The sequence below is a fragment of the Centroberyx gerrardi genome, chromosome 4 (assembly GCF_048128805.1).
Source record: "Centroberyx gerrardi isolate f3 chromosome 4, fCenGer3.hap1.cur.20231027, whole genome shotgun sequence".
NCBI classification, from domain to species: domain Eukaryota; kingdom Metazoa; phylum Chordata; class Actinopteri; order Beryciformes; family Berycidae; genus Centroberyx; species Centroberyx gerrardi.
The window spans coordinates 3,514,468-3,531,204 of NC_136000.1; the positions used below are offsets into that span (position 1 = coordinate 3,514,468).

Sequence of the window (16,737 nt, forward strand, 5' to 3'; positions counted from 1 at the left end):
TTGTAATAACTTAAGCCAATTAAAGAATAACTAGGTTTAGTTTGAGACAAATCATATATGCATATATTTGTGAGGATAACACTAAAATAATTTCTAATAATTTTTCTTTCTTCATCCAACAGTCAGAGACGCTCTGCCATGAAAAACCTTCTCTTCACACCAAAAAGACACTTTGATGAACATGAAGCTGAGTGTTGAAGAAACAGATTCAAAGTATCAGGAAAGAGATATTTTATCTTAACAAAACCATTGCAGGCAGTTTTTCCCCTTACTTCTTCATTAAAAAATAGCAGAGAAAATCAAATATTACTTTGAAAATTTAGAAAAGGCAAGGTGTCCCCAAACGTTTGACAGGCGGTGTAGGTTCATTCTAGTGACAAAAAAAATTTAAAAAAAATCCACTGGACTTAAAATGAAGAGTTGAGGGTGTTTCACTGCTCATCCGAGAGGCTTCCTCTGTTCTGGGAAGTGAGTTCAGATCTGATGAAGCCTCTCGGATGAGCAGAGAAACATCTTCAGCTCTTCATTTAAAGTCCAGTGGATTTAGTTTTTATTGGACATCTTCCTACCTGGATGACTGAAATGAATCTACACAGTTTTAATTGCTTAAGACTTGACTTGATGCATGAAGAGAAGACTTGAGACTTGACTTGACTTGTACTTTGATGACTTGAAAAGGTTTCTAAAGTCTTGACAAAATAACTTGTGTAAATGACTTAGATTGAAAGTGATGAGATTTGTGATGATGTTAGTTACAGCCACAGTAGATACAGTAATAACTTCAGACCAGGAATCGCTTTCCAGACACTTTTTCATGTGCATTTTACACATTGTAATCAGTGTGAGCTGCAGTAGAATGAGCTTAAATTCCAAGATCACCAACATTACAAACAACCAATAGTATGGAGGTCAAGGGTCAAAGCCACAGCACCTGAAATTAGATGGATCTAATACGCCTGTGTCCCTAAAATCAGGTAAAGAAACAAGAGCCAGGGAGAACGAGTTTCATTTCATTCCTTCTGAACTATTCTTTGATTTAGAGAAATAATCACATCAGCATTTCAATCAGTTTCAGCTCAGATCTGAGGAATTTCCTTTGGAACAGCTCAACACGGATGAACTGTTGAGTTTTCATGTTAACAGACTCTTCAGGATTAAATCTGACTGCTGACCCACAGTGCAGCGGGGCACGCTGGCTCTGACCTTTGACCTCCTGGGTTGCTTGTAATGTGGGCAATTTAGTAAGTGAAGCTCATTCCACTGTTGTTAACTCATTATAAGCCACTCTGGGAAGGAGAATCCTGTAAAATCAGGGTGTTTTCAAGTTTCAGTGAGTAACATTTTAGAATGTTTTAATGAGAGTTAGAAATAAAACATGAACACAGATTTTTACCCATCAAACATTAAACATTAAGGAAGCGGTAGACCTTTTAGGTTATAGGTTGGAGCAAAAGGGTTGATTTCTCCCTAAAAAACATGAAACAAATGAAACATTATACATGATGTAACTCCCTGGTTTCCAAGAGCCGGAGGTGGAAAGTAATTAAGCCCATTTCCTCAAGTAAGTATAATTCTGAGGTTCTGGCACTTTACTTGAGTATTTCCATTCTGTGAGACTTTCTACTTTTCCTCCACTACATTTCAGAGGGAAATCTTGTACATTAAAATACTTCTTACAGGTTAACGCTTCAAAAATTGAACACCGTGAAAAAATGAGGACTTTTACTTTTGATCTTTAAGTTCATTTTACTGCTAATACTTCTATACTTTTACTGAAGTAAACTTTTGAAAGCAGAACTTTTATTTTTAAGGAAGTATTTTTTCATTAGGCTATGGTATTGCTTTTTTGACACCAGCAACTTCATTTTTTTATGGACAGTTCAGCTCTCTGTATCTTCTCTTCTATGCAGCATTTCAATGTATTTGAGATTTTGATGCCTCGCTTTAGATAACGACATTTAAGATGCTTTTACAGATTCCTTAAGATCCCGCAGAATTCCAAGAAAATGCTGAAGCGGCGCCCTGGGCACCCTGTGGATTCCTCTGTATAGTAACTCTTTGTTTCTTCCCCCAGGTGAGGAAACGCGTCCAGGAGGCAGGGAGGAGACACGCTCTGTCCTCAGCTGCTTCTCCGTCCCCCGAGGACACGCTGATCAAATCACTGCTGCTGCTGCCCTGCCGGGTTTTACCTCACGAGAAGCTTCATTCCAAGATGTCTATTCATTTCATTTTTTGTATATATGTATATTTTGTATATATATTTTGTTATGTACTCTATCCATGCCACCTAATTGTAGAGGGAGTATATATACAGTATATCTGGTACTCTGGTCTAGAACATTCCAGCTCTGCACACGGCCTGAAGACCCGCTGAGGTTGAAACGTTGGGATCTGAACGCTTTGTGGTATTTTGTTCTTGACTTTGGAAGATGTGCTGCCTCTGTTCATTTTTTGACATGTGGACGCAATTACTTCTATTTAAGTGATTTTTTTTTTTTTTTTTGCTTACAAGGAAGTCCTTGTTCTTGTTTGCTCTGCCATTTCTGAGCTTCTATTCTTTCCAAACTATCTTTGAGAAAATGAAATATCTGCCATTTGAAAAAATGTGACACCTCTAACAAAATGACTGTTGGAAAGTAAATTGATTGAAGCATTCAATAAGCTATCTTGACCCTTAACTACAGCTACAGTTACAGTTAAAGTAAAATTTTATAAAATATAATCATTTGTGGGTTTTTTTATATTGAGTAAATAACATGAGGGTAATTTTATTTTTACAAAATGGATATAAAGCATTATTTTTGAATTTGTTTTTTGTTTTTTTTACATTTTTATATTCTGCATGTTCACTAGAGGCCATGATCTACCGCTCTCTCTCTTCCTCTCTTCAGGATATAAAGCATGTTAACCAGCATGAAAACCTTTATGTTTTCTCCTGGATCTCAGTCACTGCAGCAGCAAACTGTTCACTGGAAGAGTCTGATCCACTGACCAGTTTGATTCTCTGAGAGACTCTGCATGTTGAGGCTTGTGGAGCACAAACGGCCCGGGGGGAGAGATGGGGGGAGGGAGAGAGAGAGAGAGATGGGGGGAGGGAGAGAGAGAGAGAGATGGGGGGAGGGAGAGAGAGAGAGAGAGAGACAGAGAGAGATGGGGGGAGAGACAGAGAGGAGATGGGGAGAGAGAGAGAGAGAGAGACAGAGAGACAGAGAGAGATGGGGGAGAGAGAGAGAGAGACAGAGAGACAGAGAGAGAGATGGGGAGAGACAGAGAGAGATGGGGAGAGAGAGAGAGAGAGAAGGAGAGACAGAGAGAGATGGGGAGAGAGAGAGAGAGACAGAGAGACAGAGAGAGATGGGGAGAGAGAGAGAGAGAAAGAGAGACAGAGAGAGATGGGGAGAGAGAGAGAGAGAGAAAGAGAGACAGAGAGAGATGGGGGAGGGAGAGAGAGAGAGAGACAGAGAGAGATGGGGGGGAGAGAGAGAGAGAGAGAGAGACAGAGAGAGATGGGGAGAGAGAGAGAGAGAGAGAGAGACAGAGAGACAGAGAGAGATGGGGGAGAGAGAGAGAGAGAGACAGAGAGACAGAGAGAGATGGGGGAGAGAGAGAGAGACAGAGAGACAGAGAGAGAGATGGGGGAGAGACAGAGAGAGATGGGGAGAGAGAGAGAGAGAGAGAGAGAAAGAGAGACAGAGAGAGATGGGGAGAGAGAGAGAGAGACAGAGAGACAGAGAGAGATGGGGAGAGAGAGAGAGAGAGAAAGAGAGACAGAGAGAGAGGGGGAGAGAGAGAGAGAGAGAAAGAGAGACAGAGAGAGATGGGGGGAGGGAGAGAGAGAGAGAGACAGAGAGAGATGGGGGGGAGAGAGAGAGAGAGAGAGAGACAGAGAGAGATGGAGATGGAGAGAGAGAGAGAGAGAGAGAGAGAGAGAGAGAGAGAGAGAGAGAGACAGAGAGACAGAGAGAGATGGGGAGGAGAGAGAGAGAGAGAGACAGAGAGACAGAGAGAGATGGGGGGAGAGACAGAGAGAGATGGGGAGAGAGAGAGAGAGAGAAAGAGAGACAGAGAGAGATGGGGGGAGGGAGAGAGAGAGAGAGAGAGACAGAGAGATATGGGGGGAGAGAGAGAGAGAGAGAGAGAGAGAGAGAGACATGGGGAGAGAGAGGAGAGAGAGAGAGAGAGATGGGGGAGGGAGAGAGAGAGAGAGAGAGAGAGAGAGAGAGAGAGACATGGGGGAGAGAGAGAGAGAGAGAGAGAGAGAGAGAGAGAGAGAGAGAGAGAGAGAGAGAGAGAGCTTGGTTTAGAGCTGCTGCATGATTTTAGGCCCCAGACTAACTGGAGTGTAAACATGCACCTAACCATTAACAGAGAAATGGAAAGTCCATTACGCTGTGTGTATTTTCACAGCTAGAGCAGTCACTGAAGTGGAAAGTCATGAGATACAGAGAAAGGGATTAGAAAGGGGGATCTGTTTCAAATGTTTTGTGTTGTAAGATTCGAGGCTGGAAGTAACTAATTACAGTAAGTAACTAAGTACATTTTCACTGAAGTATTGTACATTTTAAATCACATCCATTACAGAGGACAGATTTTGTGTCTCTCCAACGTAAACTGGCCAATTGTGGATCCATTCACAGTGAGAAGAGGAATCTGGCTTTACTTTGTTTCTGCACTTTATTTTGTAGTTTCTAATTTTTCAATTTAAAAGAATCTAGTTTGAACTCTGACCTCTCTCCTTTTAGAATCACATGGAAAAGATCACAGCTAACAACGTTTTCTTTTCTAAAGAGGAACTCAGGAAGTTTTACATTTTATATGAGACTTTACTTACTTTTACTGAAGTAGATTTTCACACCAGTACTTTTTCTTCTACTTAAGTAAAATATCAGCAAAGTAACAGTACTTCAGCGTCTAGTACTCTTTCCACCGCTGGTAAGATTACGTTTTCAATCCCATTCAGTCCAAACAAGTTTTGTAAATTCCCCAATTTTGCCGTGAAGTCGTGTTTCTAGATAGTGTAGAAGCCTGTTTGTATTTATTGGATTCAAATCAATAACAACAGGATCGAGCTCTGAGGCAAATGAACACATGGACACATTTCCCATTTCCAACCTGACAGTCACACTGTTTAATCTTGTGACACTGCTGAAAAAAAGATACAAGCTTTGGTATCAAGGTGGTCAATCCAACACACAGGCTTATGCACAAATAATACACTAAATCGAAAATATTACATAGCTTTAACTGGTAAATTGTAAAATGGGAGGTAGGAAATTCAAAACGGAAAGGTTTGTAAAGTTTCAAAGCTTCACCAGCTTTTAAGCACAAAGTAGGCAGATTAAAATGTCACCCTGAAGCCACTTAAGAGGAGCGAGAGAGGAGAGAGAGGAGCTCAGGACAGGCAGAGAGAGTTTGGTCACAGAGCGCCGCCTGGTGGGGAGCAAGATAACTGCAGTCTGATTTGTAGTTGAGACAGAAAATCAGAAACACAAAGGGAAAATACAGAACGGGCCCGTCGTTATCAAGTGTCTCAGAATTACTCTGAGAAATCAAATTAAAAGTGACTGACCAAATTTACAGTTTTGTCGTTTTTTTCCCCCCGTTTTTTCTGGAGGGGGTGTGGAGGGGCAAAGAGCACATTTGAGTGTACTGCACATTTCCAAAAACAAGACAGAATTTTTTCCTCAAATATTATTTAGCGCATTTCATCCAGTCAGTGACGACTTTACAGTAAAAAGAAAAACAGATGAAAACAGAAAGTGCAAGTAAGAGAGAGGAAAGATCAGCAGAAGAGAGCAAGAGTGAGATAAAAACGCTCTAACGGAAATCATTTTTTTCTCATGATTCTCAAGTTTCTCATGAGAAAAAAAAAATGCACCATGTCACTCATAATAACTTTCTCTTACTCCTGTGTGCAAAAGCAGGAGCAAAAATCTGCGTCACTCTGAGAATTTTGGGGCAGTTGGGACCAATTTCTTACTCTGAGACGTTTGATAACTACGAGCCCAGAGGTGTTGAAGCAGTTACACTCACTGGCCGTGTGATGATGCTAAATTAAAGGTCAGACTCCACTGGTCCGACTGGAGGGATGCTGCGTCTTGTCACTGATTGGCCCAAAGGATTCCTGCTTCATTCATGGGGGTCGACATGTTTACTTGTTTCCTAAATGCTTTTCATTTGGTCTGGGAAAGCTTTCAGAAATCTCTAAAAATACTGACTGGGTTACACCAGAAACAGTGTTGCAGATATAAAAGATCATGGCAGCAGGGGGTCTAGCAGGTAGAAAGCCGTCCTGTAACAGAATCATCTCAGGTTCGATCCCCACAACTTCAAATGTGTCAGTTAATGTGTCCGGTTGCAGTATCACTGTAAGTCTCTCTGCATAACAGCATCAGTTAAAGCTTAACATGTATTGCCATCGCTTCCTGTGCCGACCACACTGCTGCGTGTGTCAAGCAGAGAGGAGTCACTCTACATGCCTCCCAATCCATCTTGCTGGCTTGTATCCCCGAGGCCTAGGAGGTGCAGTGAACGTATCCCTCCACCCGCTTGGTGATCTCCTTCCGGAGGGAATCCACCGCCTCCAGCAACATGGCAACCTCCTTCGCCTTGTCCTCTTTACTCTTGATTAAATTCTGGATCTTTTTCTCCAAATCTGGCAACCGAGACAGAAAGAAAGCAACAAGAAACCTTTCCATGAGAAAATACTACTACTACTACTACTACAATAATAATAATAGTGACTCTTACTTCTACAGCAAATAAGCAGTTAAAAACATACACTTACAAAGTTACAGAATAAGAGACAATAAAACAGTAACTTAAAGCCAATAAGATAATGTACATGTACAATAGTGTACAACAAATATAATTAATGAAAGCACTGTCTGTGAAAGAAACTCAAATCTCCGAGATGTCTACCTTCAATTTGTTTAAGTTTGTCCTCTACTTTGCTTTTAATCTTCTCCGCCTCCATCGTTATGTTCTTCAGCCGTTCGCTCGCCTCGTCCTGCAGAGTCTGGTTGGAGTTTTTCTCCTTTAAAACATCAAACAGGTTCTTCACGTCTTCCAGCTCCTGAAAAACATATCAGGAAAAAAACTCTGTGAATGAAGGGTTAGGGTTAGTGAATGTAACTTAATGAGTACGTTGCACACTTCATTAGCTGCGTTGGTGTTACTTGACTGACCAGACTGATAATTCCTCTGAATATATTGCATGATTGTTTCCCAGTCTGCTTCTTTTACATGCGGACCAGATCAGCCTCAGCCTCAGCAGGGCCGCAGCCAGCTGGTGAAGGGACCGGGTCTTTATTTTTCCCCCCAAAATGGACCTTTTTATTGTAATCACATGACATATTATCTGACACCTTTGTCTCACTTATTAAAACAGTCCCTTGTTTAGTTAAAGGTACAGAAATCAGTTTCTCATCTGGTTGTCCAAGACTTAATGAACCAGGGTGTAATCCTGAAAATGCACACTGACAGTTAATATGTAATATGGATCAATAAAAGAAAAGAAAAATAAACTATTCTTAAAATACTGCTGCAGCTACTAGTGCTACAACTACTACTACTGCATTGTTCAGTTATTAATTTTTTTTTTTTTTGTAAATTAATTTAACAGACTATTGTATCCCAAAGTTTCCCCACCATTGAATAGGTGTGATGGTCTAAATGCGGCTTCAGAGGCTTTTCCACCCTGACAAGACTGAAATTCTGAGACACTGAATACTTTTATTTTTGTCAAATTTAAAGATATTGAATATGTGCACAAAATTTCGGATATCAGCAACTTCAGTCTGAAAATATTGGCATCAGCCTTCAAAAACCATATCAGCCAAACCCTATATTCTATTGTGTAAATGTAAGCTTAAAATAACAAACATTTAGTATAAACAGACTATTCATAATCAATAGCTTAAAATGCATGGTATCTAAACCCAGATGCTTACAGTCTGGGCGTCTGCAGCGTCGGCGAAGGCGGAGTCTGCCGCCTGCTTGGCCTCTCTGGCCTGCTCTCGGTTCATCTCTGTTTTGTTCTTCAGGGCTTCGATCTCATCCAGCAGGTCTTTAGGAGACTTCTTCAGGTTATTTTCAATGTCGTTCAGCTTCTCTGTAATCTGTCGATCAGAACGGATCGATACACAGAGTCTGAAACATGTTTAAACATATGGATGGATGGATGGGTGGATGGATGGATGGATGGGTGGATGGATGGTTGGATGGGTGGATGGACGGGTGGACGGGTGGACGGACGGATGGGTGGACGGATGGATGGATGGATGGATGGATGGTGGATGGATGGATGGATGGATGGGTGGATGGACGGGTGGACGGGTGGACGGACGGATGGGTGGACGGATGGATGGATGGATGGATGGTGGATGGATGGATGGATGGATGGATGGGTGGATGGATGGGTGGATGGATGGATGATGGATGGATGGATGGATGGGTGGATGGGTGGATGGATGGATGGAGGATGGATGTGTGGATGGATGGGTGGATGGATGGATGGATGGATGGATGGTTGGATGATGGATGGATGGATGGATGGATGGATGGTGGATGGGTGGATGGATGGATGGTGGATGGGTGGATGGATGGTGGATGGGTGGATGGATGGATGGATGGATGGATGGATGGTGGATGGGTGGATGATAGATGGATGGATGGATGGTTGGTTGGATGGATGGGTGGATGGATGGATGGATGGATGGTTGGTTGGATGGATGGGTGGATGGATGGATGGATGGATGGTTGGTTGGATGGATGGGTGGATGGATGAATGGATGGTGGATGGGTGGATGGATGGATGGATGGTTGGTTGGATGGATGGGTGGATGGATGGATGGTGGATGGATGGGTGGATGGATGGATGGTGGATGGGTGGATGGATGGATGGGTGGATGGATGGATGGATGGATGGATGGGTGGATGGATGGATGGATGAGTGGATGGATGGGTGGATGGATGGATTACGGGCGGAGATTTGTGTCACCAGACAACTGAATTTGAATTATGTGTTCTGAATTTTTATGTGATTAGTGAAATTGAATGTTGGCAATTTGAATCTTGAAATTCAGTTTTTCAATATTTAGGCACAAATGGAAAGAAATGAATTTAGTTTGTTTGTTAGTTTAGTTTAAAGAAATGAACTGAAAGATATAGGTGTACAAACAAAAACTGTGTATGATGAGCCAAAAGCATTTTCATTATGGACAACAACACCGCGAGAGGAAGAGAGAGAGAAAACGACGACTATTTACATTTTTGGTTTGATCTCCAGCCGTGTCTTTGTTGCGGCTGGCGTCCTCCAGGTCGTCGTTGGCCTTGTCCTGCGCCTTCTCTGCCTCATAAATGGTTTTGGTGATTTCTTTCACATCAATGTCCTTGGTCCTGTCCCTGGAAACAGGAAGCTGCAACGTTCACACCACGCCTCACCGCTTCCACTGAAAATCTAAAGGCCTCAAGTGACGAAATTCCATTTAAATAGTTGTTATTCTGCAAAAGTCAACATTTTCCTAAAAGATCCCATTTTTCCTCTGTTGTTTTCTGAGTTTGGTAACACTTTACAATAAGGGTACACTAAGTTAAGGGTTAGTTAATGCTTAATAAGGGTTAGTCAGTGCTTAATAAGCCTAACCCTTAATTAACAGTTAACTAATGTGTAATTTACTAATGGTGTTCATGTTAACTAAGGTATTAATTTATACATTTAATAGTTTATAAAGATGACTATTAAATCATGTATAAATTAATAGTTAGTTTAGTTAGTTACTTTAGTTAGTTAACATGAACACCATTAGTAAATGATTACCAGACACATTAGTTAACTGTTAATTAAGGGTTAGTTCATGCTTATTAAGCAATTAATTAATTAATTAATGTACCCTTATTGTAAAGTGTTACCCTGAGTGTTTAGTAATGAACTCTGAAGATCAAGTTAGTGACATCATTGAATTGCATTGCCTGATATGGTTGAAAGAAACGATTCATGGACTGTCACTTTCCTGTAATTATCGTAAACATCGAGAACTATGGAAAACAAAGACATTTAGAATAAGAACAGGAACATTTTCTTTCATCTTTTACAGGCGGTGTAGTTCACTGCCACTGGATTGCATTTTGATCTTAAAAGCTCAGTACGAAAGTCATAAAACAACAGAAAAATTGAATATTTAGGAATTAGAAATGTACATTTTCAGGAAATTGTTGACTTTTCCACTAAAATTGATGAAATTTCCCCTTTAATGAACCTTCAATTTCAACCCCTTTATGCCAAGCTCAGACTACATAAAGAATTTGTACGATGTTCAGTATGTTAGATTATGTGATCAGAGCACATAAGTTCATGAAATGTCTTGGACACACTAGTCTGTTAGTCACTAGTCGTTTAGAGGCTCGCTTTTCTAATATGGATTGTGTGGATTTAGTTGGCGACCGTGCGTTTTGATACTTTCACCATGTTTAGATAGACCATCCAACTCCTTTATGATCACAGAGGCAAGGGGAGTTCTGTTTTACACCATATGGGACCTTTTAACGTCAGAGCGTCGTACAATTTCGTGTCGTCTGAGCTTGGCATAAGAAACACAACCCATGTCTTCCTAGTGTGCTAACTTGAGATCCCGGGCTTTCTCCAGCAGATCCTTGGCTTTCTTGGCTTGCTCCTCCAGCTTCTTCAGATCCTCCTTGAAGTCCGTGGCGTTGGAGAGCAGATTTTTGATGTTGTTGATCATGGAGCGGATCTCGTCCGGGGATCCTGGCAGCTGGATGGCCAAGACGGCTCTGGCCATCTTCTCAATGTCCTCTGGTGGAACCATCTCGTCTGTTGGTGAGGGAATACATCACCGGGTCAAATAACTTTAAGGGCTCTATTGTCATGAATCAAGGTGCAGACACGGGCGGAGGCACAAGTTCAGAGGCACATGAACCGTGTCAGCATGAGAGTCCCAAATTGAACTCACAATTGTGCTTTAACCTCAAGGCCAACTCTGGAGTTGGTGAGCCAGAGGGGGGAAACAAAAAAAGTTTTGTGATAGTCCAACCTATGTTGAAAATATAGCCGCAAGCAGCTAGGCATTAGGGTTTCTGAGCTAAGCGTGCTCAAATTTCATTGGCTGATGGCAGCCATGTTTTTTTTTACTGTACTACTTTATTTTTGTATAGCCTGTTAAGGATTTACACCAAGTTCCAGTTCAGAAAATTTCAGATTCCTGGGACAGACGGTTGAGGATATAAACAATTTTTAGTTTGGATTGGACAAAGCATTCATGAAATATTCATGAAAAATGTCAAAGCCGCCTCAGTGTGTTCAGTATCTGTCTGACCCATCAGTAGTCAGTGTGTTCAGTATCTGTCTGACCCATCAGTAGTCAGTGTGTTCAGTATCTGTCATACTGACCCATCAGTAGTCAGTGTGTTCAGTATCTGTCATACTGACCCATCAGGTACTCCTTGACCTGTTTGATGAGTTCCTTGGTTTTGCTTTTCTCCTTCTCAAAGTTTTCCTTCTTGTCGTTGATCCTGTCCTGAAGTTTGTCCGCCAGATCCTTGGTGTCCAGAGCCACCTGTCTGGCATCACTGATCTGAAACAGGAGACAGGGTTAGAGCTGGAAAAGTTCTACTTGTGAGGGTTAGGTATTTAAGGATTTAAAGGAGCAAGGATTTAAAAGGCATGCTTCAAGTTACAAGCCTGTATCTCTAACCTCTTGGTGAATGTCTGTCTCAATATAGAAAAACACTAAGGGGAGTGGATTTCCCCTATTTTTAAAAAAATACACCAGTCCTCTTCTAACTTGCCTTATTTTTGGAGTCCTGCACTTTGTTCAGCAGGTCATTAATATCGTCCTCCACTTGCTCTGCTACGTCTGTAGCGTTGTGGCTCAGCGGGACGCTTCCTCTGCAGTTGGGACCGCCGCACTTTCTCTTTCCCAGGGGGAATCGACAGAGAGCGCCTCCACATTTTGATCTGGAGCAATCCTCATGGCCCGGCGCTCCGCAGATCTGCATGAGACACAACATGGACAACCAGGTTTCTACTATATGTATTATCATGTCTATTCGTAAATAGACAGTGCTTCGTTTTAAGAGTCACGAACCACTCCTGCAGGGTATTATATTGCCACGTTGTCCTGTGATGCCTTGAACACAGAAAAAAAATGTTTTCTTCTCTGCAATTAAAACAATTGTTTTGCAGCGTCTGCAACTTTTAGCATCCTTTTGAATGCAGAAACCTTTTAAGATGATTTCTAGATGAATTCAAAATCCTCAAAAATGTAAATTTTTTGTATCTGCTGACTGCCGTGATATAAGTGACTTGGGAGTCAAGAAATTAAGGAATTGTAATATAGAAACTAGTGTTTTGTGCAGCAGTAGTGTTTGGGGCGAATTTTATTTCCACATCCATCCCTGTTTGGTCCCTCTTGTGGTTCTAGTCTAGGTTGAAGTGCTAGAACCATTTTCACACTAAAAAGCAAATTAGAAGCAACATTAGAACTACACCTCTTTGCATTTTACAGGACATTTTTCAGAATAACTCCACTGTTCTAATTTCACATTTTCTCTAGCAGCGGTGGGGTTTGATTGGCGGTGCTGAATGAATCTAGAAACAGTGAAAAAATATGAATACTCACGTCTTTATTGAGGTCGGCCACGCTCAGTGCCTTGACCTTCTTCTCCAGCTGAGTCATGTCTCCTCTGCTGCTGCAGCCGGCCAGCTTCTCTTTGATCTCCTGTCTCCTGTCCATCGAGTCCTCCAGCGCCTTGTTAGCGTTCCTCACCCTCTTCTCCTCCGCCATGAACGCTTTATGAAGCTTCCTTATCTCATCCATCAGCTCTAAAACATGAAGGTACGGTGAAATGTCAAAATCGATGATGAGGCTAGAAATGATTGCACAAGATGTCTCCTCTGTAATTTTATGCTGCAGTTGTGCTTGGTTCCACAAGTGTTCCTGTTTTGGGCCCAGTTATGGTTCTAGTGCAGATTGTAATGCTAAAGTCACTTTTCTCTGGATACTTAAAGGGGCAATAAGTAAGATTTTTCCTGCCCCATACCACAAAATTACCATAATATATCATTAGGGCTTGATAGGGTTCTTGATCAATACCAGTGACTCATTACTTGACCAGGCACTGAGATTTCTGACTTTCAAAACCCACTTTTCAGCTCGTAGTGTTTTTTTAGAACAAAACTCCCCACCCATTGGACTCTCATGGCACTGCTAACTTTGCTGTTGTTACAGTTAACTGTTTACTGGTGTTTCCCATTTTCTGATGCACCTCCACAGCTGAAACAGTAGCACCACTGCTGCGTTAATGGAGAGGAAAGACTGCACAGAGAAAATAGAGAGGACAATTAAAGTAGGAACTTTATCAGTCACTGACTTCACAGGGAACTACATATGATTTGATTACATATGATTTGTTCCAAAATGACATATCCACCATTTAAAAAATTGACTGTCACTCTCACAAAATTATGGTACTTTTTAAAGATAGTAGGTAACTCAAGTCGTTGGTTGACAAAACCTCTATTTTAGAGATGGAATGCCTATGTTTTTAATAAGTAAGTTGAATAATGAATTTCAGGTAATGATTTTGTTGCAAAATGGATATATGGATCTGGAACAGAACTCTTCATATAATCACAGAACTGATGTTAGACGTCCACCGGCCAGACGATGCGGCTTCACTGTACCTTCCATCTCCTCTTCATCCACCTCCAGCTCATCGATGACTTTGCCTTTCAAGTTGCTCAGCAGCTTCTTGAACTCATGCAGTATGTTGTCGATTTCAGTGTTCTGGAGCGGGGACGGGTCGATCATGATTAAGTTGGGATCAATGCTGTCTTTCAGCTTCCTGTGTGGGAGAAACAATTTGAGAAGTTTGGAAAAATGTGGTTTATATAAAAAAACAGCTTGAGTGATGATTGAAGCCAGCTCCTCCTATACTGATAATGTATTCCTCCTAATCCAAACAGGTGCATTCACGAAAACAGGGCCCCAAATTTAACAATTGACAATTAATTAGCACCACACAACATACCCGATCTTCAGACACAGTTTCTCCACCTTCTCCACCTTGGGAAGGGAGCGTCCCGTCAGGTTGACCAGCCAGTCCAGCTTGGAGTGCATCTCCAGCATCCGTTGCCAGCGGTGACTGTATCCAGGCTGCACCTGGTCGCCGTGGCGAGGGATGAAGGTCTGCATCCTCTGGGTGGCGCGCTTGACGTCGGTGACGTTTTCGGTCCAGAGCGTGGCGCAGGCGTGACACGGCGTGCAGGCCGGGAAGAGCGAGTCGAACTCGGGGGCGCACTCGTCACAGAAGATACCCCTGACACCGGCGCGACACAGACACTCGCCGGTGTCAGAATCACACGCCGGACGCTCTGTTCCCTCCATGTTACAGTCACAAGCTAGGAGAGAGAAGATCACATGAAACTTAAATGATTAGGACAGAACAAACAGAACATGTTCAATTGATATTGAATAGATTTATAGAAAATTTTAGCAAGTGTGCTTTGTTAACTGTTCATATTGTCAGATTTACATGGAAAACCATATGTACAGAAATGTGTACAGACATGCAAATGTGCATTCTTATCTATTTAATATTGATAAAATGTGATATGGGGAGACCATATTTTGTTTGCATAACAACTGCAGTTTTTATACCAGCTGTGTCAAGTACAAAATTAGCTAAAAAGAAAGAAAAAATGATTTTTGAAGAATGAAGAATGTTTAATGGATATATTTAGAGTGGTAAAGTCTACTGTCTGCTGCCAGGATGTACTATTATGTTCCTCTCTAGACTCTGTTGTCCTGTACCATGTGTGTCAGTATGTACTGTGTCTGTTGTCCTGTACCATGTGTGTCAGTATGTACTGTGTCTGTTGTCCTGTACCATGTGTGTCAGTATGTACTGTGTCAGTCTGTTACAGTCTATCATCCTGTATAATCCCAGGTTGTATATTTATTATACCTGCCAATTAAATTGACTGTGAATTGTGTTCAGCATGCTGGTGTACCTTATGGGTTTGGTGTCTGTTGGCATCACTTACATATACACTGCAGGTCAGGATTCCCAAAGTGATTTTCCCCACATTCATCACACTGTCTTCCTCCAAACTCTGGACGACACGGACACTGTCCAGTCACCTGAAAACAACATTTACAACATTTCGTTCATTTCCAAAATGCTTTATATCCATCCTATGGGAAAATCATTAAATGAAGTTCATCAATCCATATTTTTTAAAATATCAAGGATTCAATCTGTAAAGGTGTTATATTTATCAGGGTTATCAGGGGTTTAAAGGACAAATCCGGTGTGATTTGAGTTTTTGCTAATTTTTTACAGTGCCACTCCTCTGAACTTGGAAGCTGTGTGGAATAGCCTACCGAGTTTTAGCCAACCAGTTTGGTGATGCTAGTTGCGCAAAACTGAATCTAGGCGCCCACATTGGATGACAGGTGCGTAATTGCGCAGCGCTTCGAAAATGCGCACCACATCCTTCAAAGCTCTACAGATACCCAGTAGATTGTGGAAGTCTTGCCTTGTTGCAGATATTGGAGAGAGCGTTGGCAGGATCGCAGTTGCAAGGCTGACAGCCCGACGCCCCGCCGATGTTCCAGTATCCGTCGTCACATTCATCACAGAGGACGCCCACAGCGCCCGTCCTGCAGGGGCACTGTCCCGTCCGGGTGTCGCAGAAACACGGACTCCCCAGGGGGCACTGAGTGACCTCCGTACCTCGCCGGTCACAGGAGCACTCTGGGAAATACATGATATTTAGTTTAATGTTAGGGTCAATATTTAGTTTAATGTTAGGGTCTATGTTAGGGAGGCAAGGAACGATGTCCGCACACTGAATATATAAGCTCCCAAAAAATGTATTGATGCAACGTTTCGACCAGCATGGTCTTGGTCAGGTAAACACCCATGTGAAGAAAAAACAGGCTATATATGCACAGGCAGGAAATGACATCACATCTACAATCAGGTGGTCACATGATATTTAACTTGCCTATAACCCCCAAAAATGGAAGGACTATATATATATAAAGATAATACTGATAATGGATATACATGATACACATCATGTTGATCACTTTGCTTTACGTTTCAATGTATACTTATCATTGTATTATTAGGCTATTTTTTATTTTTTTGTGCCACACGTGCCTTTCTGACATCCTTTTAGCCTACTGTCTGTTATGTGTATCATGTATACCCAGTATCAGTATTATCTGTATACAACAAATACAACAAACAAATGGAAGAGTATGGGCAGCCGTAGTGTGTCAGTATTAACTCAGCTGGAGGGAAGCAGATAGCGGTCCGACCCTCCCAGCCTTAATATCGGCCTCGTTACCTTTGCAGTCCTGAGCCAGAGCATCTCCATAGTAACCAGGCTTGCAGCTCTGGCAGCGGGGTCCCTGGGTGTTGTGGAGGCAGCGGAGACACTGTCCCGTCACGCCGTCGCAGGCCGCCCGGTCGTCTGGGTCGATGTTGTTGTTGCAGGGACACTCCTCGCAGCGGGCTCCCGGCAACGTCAGGTCGCCATAGAAACCAGGGGCGCATCTGTCACAGCGGGGGCCTGAGAGAGTCACAGACACAGTCACTTCATCTGCAAGAATTTGTCTCTTGAACCTGGAACGTAACAGCATTTTTGCCCATAATGTAATAACTTATTACTTTATTGACCATTTATGACATTACCACAGATAATCT

General features: G+C 42.1%; 1 protein-coding gene across 1 annotated transcript in view; it reads right to left on the minus strand.

Annotated features, from left to right (window-relative positions):
- Window positions 1-5,105: 5,105 nt before the first annotated feature.
- The window catches only part of lamb4 (laminin, beta 4), a 33,854-nt gene continuing 22,222 nt past the window's right edge, over window positions 5,106-16,737 (minus strand). The window contains exons 23-35 of the mRNA XM_078283064.1: window positions 16,379-16,603; window positions 15,560-15,777; window positions 15,065-15,161; window positions 14,050-14,419; window positions 13,703-13,863; window positions 12,639-12,841; window positions 11,806-12,009; window positions 11,447-11,591; window positions 10,624-10,831; window positions 9,270-9,405; window positions 7,953-8,120; window positions 6,922-7,075; window positions 5,106-6,655 (exon numbers count right to left, since the gene is read on the minus strand). Of these exons, the coding sequence (XP_078139190.1) occupies window positions 6,516-6,655; window positions 6,922-7,075; window positions 7,953-8,120; window positions 9,270-9,405; window positions 10,624-10,831; window positions 11,447-11,591; window positions 11,806-12,009; window positions 12,639-12,841; window positions 13,703-13,863; window positions 14,050-14,419; window positions 15,065-15,161; window positions 15,560-15,777; window positions 16,379-16,603 (2,429 nt within the window). The 3' untranslated portion in view covers window positions 5,106-6,515. The remainder of the gene's footprint in view (window positions 6,656-6,921; window positions 7,076-7,952; window positions 8,121-9,269; window positions 9,406-10,623; window positions 10,832-11,446; window positions 11,592-11,805; window positions 12,010-12,638; window positions 12,842-13,702; window positions 13,864-14,049; window positions 14,420-15,064; window positions 15,162-15,559; window positions 15,778-16,378; window positions 16,604-16,737) is intronic.